General features: G+C 40.5%; 1 protein-coding gene across 1 annotated transcript; it reads right to left on the bottom strand.

Annotated features, from left to right (window-relative positions):
- Window positions 1–4,955: 4,955 nt before the first annotated feature.
- Window positions 4,956–6,272, bottom strand: LOC102272235 (zinc finger CW-type PWWP domain protein 2-like). Its single transcript, XM_070377134.1, has one exon. The coding sequence runs from the start codon at window positions 6,196–6,198 to the stop codon at window positions 5,173–5,175; it is 1,026 nt and encodes a 341-aa protein (XP_070233235.1). The 5' UTR covers window positions 6,199–6,272; the 3' UTR covers window positions 4,956–5,172.
- Between the last annotated feature and the right edge of the window lie 7,248 nt (window positions 6,273–13,520).

Here is a 13,520-nt window from a genome sequence, read left to right as displayed (position 1 = left end):
TGTACACAAGATATTGGAGTCAGAGAGAATAACAAGAAAGTTATTGTTCCAAAAGCTTCAACGGAGTGGTGACAGTGATAGTCAATGAACGTGAGAGGTACTGCAAAGGCAGAACTATTTTACAATTGAATCTAGAAGCAAAGAAGAGGGAGAAATCTAAGACAGTCAATCTCTTTGAGGCTGGGTGACTAGGAAGACAATGATGCTAATAGCAGAGTCGGGGAACATAAGAGAAGAAGCAGATCTTTTGAGGAGGAAATAATTCTCTTTTAAACCCCTTCAGCTTTAGATACCAGGGGGACATCCAGGAAGAGAGTGTAGTGGGTCAGATGGGGTGGAGCATGGAAAAGAAGTCTGAACAGGACAGTGACATGGGCCTCTCTTCACCGCGTGTCTGACATCTTAAATTGCATAAGAGAGCTGTGTGCAGGAGTGAAAAGAGAAGGGAGGTGATGACACTGAGGCTGAGAGGCAGAAGGAAGAAGAGCCAGAGAAGGGAAACAGCAGAGCCACAGAGACCTGAGGGGACAACCATGCCCCGGTGTTACTAGTAAGCAATGGCCACGGGGGAACTGAGTGAGAAAGAGCCCCTGGGAAAGAAGCCTGGGTAGCCTTTCTCAGAGTCCTCTTCAGGGATAAGAGAAGCTGAAAGAGAGGACAGGAAGTGAATGGTGAGATCACGACAGGTGTGAGCATGCGTACTCAGTCGCTCAGTTGTGTCTGACTCTTTGTGATGCCATGAAGAGGACTGTCCATGGGATTTCCCAGGCAAGAATACTGAGTGAGTTGCCATTTCCTTCTCAAGACAGGTGTGTAGATTCTGTTTTCAAATCATTCAGAGATTCAAGGAAGAAGATAAAGGCTATTTCAGGGATAATCCCAGAAACCCCAGTCACATTCATTCTTCTAAAGCCTGGCTTCTCTAAAATTCCAACACTACTTTTACGACATCATCTTTTTATGCCTTTTTTCCCCCTAAAGTCTCCTTTTAGAATCCATTAAAATGTTCCCCTTTTCCTTTCTGTTTCCAGGCAATTGCCATGTTTGCATTTCTTTCCTGTAGTATTTATAATTCTAAAGTTATTCTCTTTCTTGGCTTCACAACCAAGACATTCGTCTGCCCTTATTATCTCTCCCCTTGAGTATTGTGACCTCTCGCTTTATTATTTTTTCCTGCTCCAGTCTGTTTCCTATGAAAATCTGCCCACCTCTTTGGAAATGGATTGTACTTCCAACTATGCCTTTACTTAAACCTGGGCTGGGTTTGTACATTAAATCTTGTTCTGGACCCTTTTAAGTTAAGCCTAAAAGCTAGAAAATGATAAAATTGATTATTGACTTTTCTAATCATTGTATACCTTTGAACTGTGGTGTTGGAGAAGACTCTTGAGAGTCCCTTGGACTGCAAGGAGATCCAACCAGTCCATCCTAAAGGAGATCAGTCCTGGTGTTCATTGGAAGGACTGATGTTGAAGCTGAAACTCCAATACTTAGGCCACCTCATGCGAAGAGCTGACTCATTGGAAAAGACCCTGATGCTGGGAAAGATTGAAGGCAGGAGGAGAAGGGGATGACAGAGGATGGGATGGCTGGATGGCATCACTGACTCAATGGACATGAGTTTAGGTAAACTCCAGGAGTTGGTGATGGACAGGGAGGCCTGGCGTGCTGTGGTTCATGGGGTCGAAAAGAGTCGGACACAACTGAGCAACTGAACTAAACTGAACTGAATCATTGTATTTGCTTTCTAGACTTTGCAGAACTGGCATAATAAATATTTACTAGAATGAAATTTAGGCAAATACAATCTCACAAATGCATCAGTGGTAAGGTCTGACATTCTACATTTTCTGAATCCTTAAGAATTATCTGTAGAAAAATAAGGCCTCATGGTAGTATCATCAACTACTGCATAGCTTTTAGTGTGATTTTTATCTATTCTGTAACAAAAGAATTAAGTGATAGACTTGCTATTTGAGCAAATAGAAACTTACCAATCTATCAGTATTGAACTTTGTAGTATATAGTTTTCCTTCTTTGAAGACATATGCACAGACTATTTATTGTCTGTTTGTCTGTCTACTTAGTCATGTGCAACTCTTAGCCTGCCAGGCTCCTCTGTCCATGGGATTTCCCAGGCAAGAATACTGGAATGGGTTGCCATTTCTTTCTCCAGGGGATCTTCCCTACCCAAAGATCAAACCTGTGTGTCCTGCCTTGATAGGCAGATTCTTTACCACTGTGTTACCTGAGAAGCCCAGACTGCTTATTAGAGGGCTGGAAAAATTAGGGTCAAATTTCAATAATTGAAACAGTTAATACTTTGAAATTTGTATTCCATAAAAAGATAATATTTGAATTTTACTTTTAAATAACTATTTTGTCTTTTGTAAGCACTCATGATTTTTCTTCAGTCTTTTATGAGATTTTAAGCCAAGATATGGATAATGTGATTGGACATAAACAGCCTTGAAATATTAAAGGGTATAGATAATGAATGCAGTACATTAATAAGCACAAAGAATATCTGGATTGCATACATATTATGTAAATTCTGAAATATTTTGTAAATTTTATCTCTGGGGACATTTTCACAAAAGGAACCTCTTCCTACTCTGGATTAACACTTAATTGTAAAAGATTTTTTTCCCTTGTAAATGACTCAAAAATCTTTACTTTTGCATCCCTGGAGATAGAAAAATGTTTTGCTAAAAAATCAGCTGTAGAATTTATTCCAGGCTAATTATGACTGCAAGATTTTCTGAAGAGTAACTTGCAGCCAGGGTTATCATTGGTTCATAGTTTACTCTTAGCATACGCTAACGAGTCTGAAATAAACCTGGCCCAAACATGTGAGGAGACAAAGCGTCATTATTACCCAGCTCTAAGCTATCATTTGTTCACTGGGAGAAAAAAAAAAACTTGGGAAGAAGCTTGCCAACAAACCAGATGTCACCATCAGTAGACAATTATGTTTCACAGTTTGGCACCTGGGGCCCACAGTCATCATCCAAGGAGGAGGAGAAATAAAAAGTAGAACATTCTGGCAGGCTAAAGATGAAAAGATTCCAAACAGCTTGTAGGGAAAATGGAGGCTGAAGGGCTGCTTCTTTCATTCTCAACAAGGGGACCCCGGGACCCAGACCTACTCTGTTCTACTTGTTGAGGATGTCAGGAGTCTGATAAGCAACCTAGAGTCTTAAAAAGGCATCCAGCACTCATGAGGGCTGCCACTAAGCAGGTTTGTGAGTGTTTCACACCCCCATAAAATTTGCCGTCTTGTAATGGCAAAAGACAATGGCAAAGACAGCTTCTTTGGGGGTAGATCATCAATGGAATCTAAGATGTTTCCTTCTTCAGTAACACTTAAGGACTGAAAAGGAAGGAGTTGTGATTTTGTGGCTGGCTTCTGTGAGGTATTGCCCAAAACAAATGAGACGGCACTGCCTAAAATACCTTGTTAAAGCCTATCTCATCCCATAATTAACCTATGATTAAGAAATTAGACATCGACTTTGAAAATCTCACCAAGGCCTCCCATAGGCTTAACTGGGAAAAAGAAAATGAACTTCATCTACTTAAATGTGTTTCAGTCTAAAATGGGCATTTTACAATCCTATCATGGCACCAAACAAGTACCTAGATGACCTGATACATATATCTTTTCTGCTTTTATGTAATCTAAGAAATAAATAAGTAACTTGAAATAATTCATCTTTCTTAAATTTTTGCTAGACACTTTTTGGTGTATGTATGTACCAGTTTGGAAAAGGCAATGGCACCCCACTCCAGTACTCTTGCCTGGAAAATCCCATGGACTCCAGTGTTCTTGCCTGGAGAATCCCATGGATGGAGGAGCCTGGTAGGCTGCAGTCCATGGGGTCGCTAAGAGTCGGACATGACTGAGCGACTTCACTTTCATTTCTTACTTTGATGCATTGGAGAAGGAAATAGCAACCCACTCCAGTGTTCTTGCCTGGAGAATCCCAGGGACGGGGGAGCCTGGTGGGCTGCCATCATGGGGTCGCACAGAATCGGACACGACTGAAGCGACTTAGCAGCAGCATGTACCAGTTTGTACATGTATATACCAGTTTACCCTTACAGGAAAACTGCCCATCTGTCCATATTCAGATAAAAATGAAAGCTAGACATTAGGTTTATTAGTTATATCTGCACATAAAGAGAATAAACAGAATCCTGGTCAAGTAGAAACAACTTTTTCTATCTTTCTTTTCCTTTATAAGTCACCAAGTCCTGGAGAGTACAAAAGTATAATTTAATATAAGGATTATATTTTTTGTGTTTATTAGATAGTTATCATGTATTTCCATGACCAAAATCATATTTTTCTAAAATTGATGAAATATTTTTGTGAATTTAAAACAGTTCTTAATGTTTTGTTTGGACATAGCTAATTAGCCCACTTAAATTAGTCTATGAGTTTACAAACAATTGTTTTCCACAAATGAACCTTACCTTGTTTCCTAAAATATGACACCCTTTGGGCAAGGGGCCAGATTTTCCATTATACATGATGTATATAATATTGAATATCTAGCTAATTAATATGTATTAACTAATACCTATTGTTGTTTTGTTGCTAAGTTGTGTTCAACTCTTTGTGACCCCATGGACTGTAACCCATCAGGCTCTTCTGTTTTTTTTTTTTTTTTTTTTTATTTTTTTTTTTTTTTTATTATTTCCTTTTATTTTGCAGTAGCTTATTTCTACTACAAATATACATTCTCTAAGAATATTGGATCTGAATTATTTGTAAGAATTATAATAGCATTAGCAGTCATTTTAAGTTAGCCACACTTGAACAAAGGATCTAAATTAAATCATTATAAAGCATGTATTTGTGAAGTAAGTTTCATAAACTATTTTAAAATTAAGGCAAACAAGAAAAAAATCTACAAATATAAATATCAGGGTTCTCAGATTCTAAAATTACAACATTAATTTAAATACCACCTGATTCTCTCTCAAAACAATGGATATTCTCAAAATACAAAGTAGAAAGTTATTATAAATAACAACTTTGGTAAAATGTTTCATAAAACATTTTTAAGTTTTAACTTTGGGCAAATGTAAAGATGTAAATGTTTTTATAATTAACTTTTGAAAATATCTTATAATGCCCTATATAAGACAGGGCATTATAATGCCTTATAATTCAGACATCAAAGCATCTATTTCTTTAAACTTCTTAGTTATATTTTCAATACATTCTCCAGCCTTTAACCTTCGCCCATCAATTATAAGACAGTCCTCTTCACAGTGGTTTTCAAGAGAGCTGCCTGCAGGAACTTCAGGGCCACATTTAGGTAACTTTTCTCCTGTATTCACTTCCTCCCCGCACTCCTCTTCAAACTCCCTTTGGGTGGTTGTGTGCTCCAGGGCTTGCTCTAGCATTTGCTCCAGCTCTTTCACTAAAAATTCTGTCTCAGAGACAACCATGTTTTCCTTTGATAAGGCATCATCTGAACAAACATTTTCAAAAGAGGATTTTAAAACAGCTTTCCTTTTCCTTTTTCTAAATTTGGGATTTTTCTTTTCAGTGTTATTTTTGGAAATTTGCACCCTTTTCTTGGCCACCACAGTAACTTTGCCAGTTGCTTTGGATTTGTCCTGTTTTGACAGGTAGCATCTTTCCAGCCTTTGCTCATGAGAACATCCATACAGGAGGTATGCTTCTTGTAGGGCACTCTTATACCACTTATTTTTCTTACATTTTTCTGGCTTTAACTTGATACTATAATGTCCGACAAACTCCGCATCTATCCATGTTCTCGAATGTGGATCACCCAGGAATTCTACGTGATATTGTTCAACATCTCCATCCAGGTCATGGGTCACATACTTCCCTTTAAAAGGGTCAGGGCAAAGTATCCCTGGCCAACTTGGCCAATTCTTTAATTTTACCAAAACCAGGCTTCCAAGAGGCAGCTGTGAATAGATGATCTTATATCCACTTTGATGAAGCTGAGACTCTTCAGGAAAGTCTTCTTCAGAAACAGAGCACTTATTGTACTTTGAGTCAGTGTTCATGAAGCAGTACCATGGTTCACTGTGATTGACTTTGGCTTTATCCTCATTTGATAACAGTCTCCATTTCAAACAACTTTCATTCTCACATTGAACCCACACTTTGTTTATATACATGTTGTTTTCCACTGAGGAATCCATTGCCATATTACAACATTCTATTATCTTACTATCAAATTTTCCTTTTTCCGTAAGTGCATTTAACCCCACAGCGCCTCCGCTTCCCGCGTCGCCGCGCCCCGCCCACCCCGCCGCCCAGGCTCTTCTGTTAATGGGATTTCCCAGGCAAGAATACTGGAGTGGGTTGCCATTTCCTTCTCCAATTAACTAATACAAATATATATAATACATATTATGCAATTAATGTAAACAATATAATTAATTATATACAAATATATGTCTAAAGGTTGTGGTTCTACAATATATCTTTCAGGCTTTCGATAATTGTATTTGTTCATTCATGATGAGGTAATATATTAGTTTGTCCCTGGAAATGCCATGCTTTTAACGCAATGGTTTTCAAACACTGATTTGTGAATCATTTTATCAAGAGTTAAAACAGTAGGTCATAAGTCCTCGATTATGACCACAGCCTAATTCCTTGCCATTAGCAATCTCCACTGAAAACCCTCCATAAGCACTACTAGAAAAAGCATTGCGGGGTGTTTGAATGATACACATGAGCTATATCATGAATAATTTTCTAATTTGTCAGATGTGAAGAAACATTATGATCCTCCGATAATTGTGAACATTAATGCTATCAGCCTGCGTGGTACGCTTGATAGACGGGGAATTGTAACTGGAAACAACAAACGGAGAATCAGAAGTCCCTGTTCTAAGGCAGGATTTGCACGATCAGGTCCAGAGCCTTTCTGTGACTCTGAGTTTCCTCAATTTACATAGAGCATTGTTATTCCCAGGCTTCCCTGGTGGCTCAGACAGTAAAGAGTCTCTAATTCACAGCACGCATTCTCAGAGTTGTGGGAAGTTCTGGTCCTTCCAACCTGTGGAAACTAAGCGGGGTTAGCGTCAGCTCCACAGCAGTCCCTGGGTCTAGCTGCTGAAGTCTTAAGCCCCCTCACACTCCCTCCACATCTGTCTAGTTTATTTCTAAAGTGAATAGAAAATGTCCGGAGTTAATGGCCACACTCATCACCAGCTCCAGCTGAACGATTCTTGGAATGAATGGAAAAACAAAAGAAGGACGGCTTTGGCTCAGCCTCAGCTCTCACGGTAACTCTGTGGCACTCAAGGTCAAGGAGAATACTGAAGTGGGTGGAGAATTCCTGCAAAACACTTCAAGGCCCATTGAAAACTGAAAAGAACATACTTTTGTAATAGTTCATTCAGTATTGTAAACTCTTCTGCAAAGTTTCTTGACAGAAATGACAGCTTTGGTACATCTCTGATATATAGTCTAGAAATGGTAGGGATAAGGCTAAAATAAAAGAGAAAACTACTACTCAGCCATTCATGTCAGCTTTTTAAAAATTCGTATATAGAATCTTTGACTTAAGGAGTTTCTACCCTTAGTTTGAAGCTCCATGGTGAATTTCTTTGTATAATTTACAATCTAAAATGCTATTAGAAGTTGTGCTTCCCTACAGCTGAGTAGATTTCAGTAGAGGAGGGGAAATCCAAAAGAAAGTTTTAAAACTTACATAGAATTCACTATATGGTACAATGTTTCCTGGCATTAAAAAAAAAAATGATTTCCTCAATTTCTTATCCTGTAGAATGGAAGTAATGGGGATAAATGTAGGGAATTCTTGTATTTTAGTGGAAATCAAGAGATCTGGATTGTTGCTTCCGCATCCTCATCAACTCTCTGTATGCCATTGGGAAAGCCATAAACCTCTCCAGATTCCAGCTTAATCCTCTGTAAAATAAGTGACTCATTTGTTCATTCATGGGAAAACATTTCCTAGGTACTCACTAGACTGAGACATTGTGCTGGGCTCTGGGATTAAAAAGTCAAATAAAAGGATTCAGCCAAAAATTGAGCAGAATTCTCTGTGCTATACAATATGTTCTTCTTTGTTATACATTTTATCATTTTTAAAATTTATTTCTAATTGGAGGATAATGGCTAGCAGTGCATACTCAGTTCATTTCAGTTGCTCAGTCGTGTCCAACTCTTTGCGACCCCATGAATCGCAGCACGCCAGACATCCCTGTCCATCACCAACTCCCGGAGTTCACCCAGACTCACGTCCATTAAGTCAGTGATGCCATCCAGCCATCTCATCCTCTGTCATCCCCTTCTCCTCCTGCCCCCAATCTCTCCCAGCATCAGAGTCTTTTCCAATGAGTCAACTCTTCGCATCAGGTGGCCAAAGTACTGGAGTTTCAGCTTTAGCATCATTCCTTCCAAAGAAATCCCAGGGCTGATCTTCAGAATGGACTGGTTGCATCTTCTTGCAGTCCAAGGGACTCTCAAGAGTCTTCTCCAACACCACAGATCAAAAGCATCAATTCTTCGGCGCTCAGCTTGCTTCACAGTCCAACTCTCACATCCATACATGACCACAGGAAAAACCATAGCCTTGACTAGACGGACCTTTGTTGGCAAAGTAATGTCTCTGCTTTTCAATATGCTATCTAGGGTTGGTCATAACTTTTCTTCCAAGGAGTAAGTGTCTTTTAATTTCATGGCTGCAGTCACCATCTGCAGTGATTTTGGAGCTCCCAAAAATAAAATCTGACACTGTTTCCACTGTTTCCCCATCTATTTCCCATGAAGTGATGGGACCAGAGGCCATGATCTTAGTTTTCTAAATGTTGAGCTTTAAGCCAACTTTTTAACTCTCCACTTTCACTTTCATCAAGAGGCTTTTTAGTTCCTCTTCACTTTCTACCATAAGGGTGGTGTCATCTGCATATCTGAGGTTATTGATATTTCTGCTGGCAATCTTGATTCCAGCTTATGCTTCTTCCAGCCCAGTTTCTCATGATGTACTCTGCATATAAGTTAAATAAGCAGGGTGACAATTTACAGCCTTGACATACTCCCCTTCCTATTTGGAACCAGTCTGTTGTTCCATGTCCAGTTCTAACTGTTGCTTCCTGACCTGCATACAGATTTCTCAAGAGGCAGGTCAGGTGGTCTGGTATTCCCATCTCTTTCTGAATTTTCCACAGTTTAGTGTGATCCACACAGTCAAAGGCTTTGGCATAGTCAATAAAGCAGAAATAGATGTTTTTCTGGAACTCTCTTGCTTTTTCCATGATCCAGCAAATGTTGGCAATTTGATCTCTGGTTCCTCTGCCTTTTCTAAAACCAGCTTGAACATCTGGAAGTTCATGGTTCACATATTGCTGAAGCCTGGCTTGGAGAATTTTGAGCATTACTTTACTAGCGTGTGAGATGAGTGCAATTGTGTGGTAGTTTGAGCATTCTTTGGCATTGCCTTTCTTTGGGATCGGAATGAAAACTGACCTTTTCCAGTCCTGTGGCCACTGCTGAGTTTTCCAAATTTGCTGGCATATTGAGTGCAGCACTTTCACAGCATCATCTTTCAGGATTTGAAATAGCTCAACTGGAATTCCATCACCTCCACTAGCTTTGTTTGTAGTGATCTTTCTAAGCCCACTTGACTTCACATTCCCGGATGTCTGGCTCTAGGTGAGTGATTGCACCATCATGATTATCTTGGTTGTGAAGATCTTTTTTATACAGTTCTTCTGTGTATTCCTGCCACCTCTTCTTAATCAACTAGTCAATCCCAAACTCCCTAACTATCCTGTCCACCCCAACCTTTCCCGCTCGTAACCATAAGTTTGTTCTCTAAGTCTGTGAGCTTGTTTCTGTTTTGTAAATAAGTTCATTTGTATCATTTCTTTTTAGATTCCATAGGTAAAGGACACCATATGATACTTCTCTTTCTCTTTCTGACTGACTTCACCCAGTATGAAAATCTCTAGGCTTTGCTGTCCACCTGAACTATTACAACATTTTTAATCAGGTATACTTCAATATAAAAGAAAAAGTTTAAAAAAAAAAAAAAAAACAAGTAAGATGCTTTTCTTGTCTTCAAAGAGCATGCAATCAAGCAGGAGGTGACAGCAACATAACCAGGCACAAGACAGGGATAGATACGCTCATGGAAACATTAATGGGGAACCAGGGCAACCCAGGAGACACATGAGTTGGAGTGGGCACGGAGTCATTTCTAGGACTTGTGCGTCTCCAATTAAGGCTTTAAAATAAATAGGTTTGGGAACTTCGGTAAAGATGTGATTTATGTGCTGCCAAAGGACTTTGCAAGCCCAAGAAATAGTAAGAAAAAAAGCACGGAGGTGTGAAAGCTTGTGGCCTCCTAGGAAATCCACAGGGGTTCAGAGGGGAAGTTGGGAGCCAGACAGCAGAGTTAACTAAAGAATCTAGGTTTTAGTCTATGAACATAAATTTTCAACATTGCCAAGCAGAACAGACCTACATTTGGAAAAATAACAGTAGCAACGAAATAGAGGAGAGTTGAAGGGAGAATTAATGGGGGCGTGGTCTTGCCTCACCTTCCATCCATTCTAGGAGAAGCTGCCCCACCCACTGGCCTTGAAAGCAAATCAGCAATATTATCTACCATGAGACTCCGCCTTTCATTAACTACACGAGGTTGGATGAGGTCCAGGCACCTGATCCAAGAATGGCTTATTTTGGATCTGGATGAACTGGCTTGTAAAGAGCTGTGTTGCAAGTCCACTTTAGCAAAGCATAGAAAGCACTATCATAATTATTCTTGTGTGTATTCATGTGTGCTCAGTGAGCACACTGCACTTACTCTTTGTGACCCCATGGATTGCAGCCCAGCACACTCCTCTGTCAAGAATACTGGAGTGGGTTGCCATTTCCTCCTCCAGGGGATTTTCCCTGCTCAGGGACTGAAACCATGTCTTCCATGTCTCCTGCACGGCAGGCAGATTCTTTACCACTGAGCCAATGGGGACACCCCAAGTACTCATGAGAATGCAGGAAAATGGAAGCCCTCAAGCACAGTAGGTAAGGGTGCAAATTTGTGAGTCATTCTTAAGAGAATGTTGGCAATATTTAGTAAAATTAATTACGTATGTATCTAGCATGTATGTAAATTATGTATGTAAGTGCACGGGCGGCTGCCACCGGCGCACTAAAGCACGGCTGAGAGGAGCTACCCCACGTCCGAGGTCAGGGGCAGCAGCTGGGAGGAGCTACCCCACGCCGGAGACCAGGGGTGGTGCCCGGCCGGGAGGAAAAACCCCACGTCCAAGGAGCGGTGGCTGAACGGGTGCAGGAGGACCTAGAGGAGCTATCCCATGTTGAAGGTCAGAAAGGGTGGCGGTGAGGAGATACCCCTCATCCAAGGTAAGGAGCAATGGCTGTGCTTTGCTGGAGAAGCTGTTAAGAGATACCCCACACCCAAGGTAAAAGAAACCCAAGTAAGATGGTAGGTGTTGCAAGAGGGCATCAGAGGGCAGACACACTGAAACCATACTCAAAGAAAACTAGTCAATCTAATCACACTAGGACCACAGTCTTGTCTAACTCAATGAAACTAAGCCATGCTTGTGGGGCCACCCAAGACAGGTGGGTCATGGTGGAGAGATCTGACAGAATGTGGTCCACTGGAGAAGGGAATGGCAAACCACTTCAGTATTCTTGCTTTGAGAACCCCATGAACAGTATGAAAAGGCAAAATGATAGGATACTGAAAGAGGAATTCCCCAGGTCAGTAGGTGCCCAATATGCTACTGGAGATCAGTGGAGAAATAACTCCAGAAAGAATGAAGGGATGGAGCCAAAGCAAAAACAATACCCAGTTGTGGAAGTGACTGGTGATAGAAGCAAGGTCTGATGCTGTAAAGAGCAATATTGCGTAGGAACCTGAAATGTCAGGTCCATGAATCAAGGCAAATTGAAAGTGGTCAAACAAGAGATGGCAAGAGTTAATGTCGACATTCTAGGAATCAGCGAACTAAAATGGACTGGGATGGTGAATTTAACTCAGATGACCATTATATCTACTGGAGGCAGGAATCCCTCAGAAGAAATGGAGTAGCCATCATGGTCAACAAAGGGTCCGAAATGCTGTACTTGGATGCAATCTCAAAAACGACAGAATGATCTCTGTTCGTTTCCAAGGCAAACCATTCAATATCACAGTAATCCAAGTCTATGCCCCAACCAGTAACGCTGAAGAAGCTGAAGTTGAACGGTTCTATGAAGACCTACAAGACCTTTTAGAACTAACACCCAAAAAAGATGTCCTTTTCATTATAGGGGACTGGAATGCAAAAGTAGGAGGTCAAGAAGCACCTGGAGTAACAGAAAAATTTGGCCTTGGAATACGTAATGAAGCAGGGCAAAGACTAATAGAGTTTTGCCAAGAAAATGCACTGGTCATAGAAAACACTCTCTTCCAACAACACAAGAGAAGACTCTACACATGGACATCACCAGATGGTCAATACCGAAATCAGATTGATTTATATTCTTTGCAGCCAAAGATGGAGAAGCTCTACACAGTCAACAAAAACAAGACCAGGAGCTGACTGTGGCTCAGATCATGAACTCCTTATTGCCAAATTCAGACTGAAATTGAAGAAAGTAGGGAAAACCACTCGACCATTCAGGTATGACCTAAATCAAATCCCTTATGATTATACAGTAGAAGTGAGAAATAGATTTAAGGGCCTAGATCTTAGAGATAGAGTGCCTGATGAACTATGGAATGAGGTTCATGACATTGTACAGGAGACAGGAATCAAGACCATCCCCATGGAAAATAAATGCAAACAAGCAAAATGGCCGTCTGGGGAGGCCATACAAACAGCTGTGAAAAGAAGAGAAGCGAAAAGCAAAGGAGAAAAGGACAGATATAAGCATCTGAATGCAGAGTTCCAAAGAATAGCAAGAAGAGATAAGAAAGCCTTCCTCAGCGATCATTGCAAAGAAATAGAGGAAAACAACAGAATGGGAAAGACTAGAGATCTCTTCAAGAAAATTAGAGGTACCAACGGAACATTTCATGCAAAGATGGGCTCGATAAAGGACAGAAATGGTATGGACCTAACAGAAGCAGAAGATATCAAGAAGAGGTGGCAAGAACATAGAAGAACTATACAAAAAAGATCTTCACGTCCCAGATAATCACAATGGTGTGATCACTGACCTAGAGACAGACATCCTGGAATGTGAAGTCAAGTGGGCCTTAGGAAGCATCACTACAAACAAAGAGGGTGGAGGTGATGGAATTCCACTTGAGCTATTTCAAATCCTGAAAGATGATGCTGTGAAAGTGTTGCACTCAATATGCCAGCAAATTTGGAAAACTCAGCAGTGGCCACAGGACTGGAAAAAGGCAGTTTTCATCCGGATCCCAAAGAAAAGCAATGCCAAAGAATGCTCAAATTACCGCACAATTGCACTCATCTCACACGCTAGTAAAGTAATGCTCAAAATTCTCCAAGCCAGGCTTCAGCAATATGTG

The sequence above is a fragment of the Bos mutus genome, chromosome 9 (assembly GCF_027580195.1).
Source record: "Bos mutus isolate GX-2022 chromosome 9, NWIPB_WYAK_1.1, whole genome shotgun sequence".
NCBI lineage: Eukaryota > Metazoa > Chordata > Mammalia > Artiodactyla > Bovidae > Bos > Bos mutus.
The sequence above is the reverse complement of the archived record's forward strand: the minus strand, read 5'-3'. Positions and strand labels throughout refer to the sequence as shown.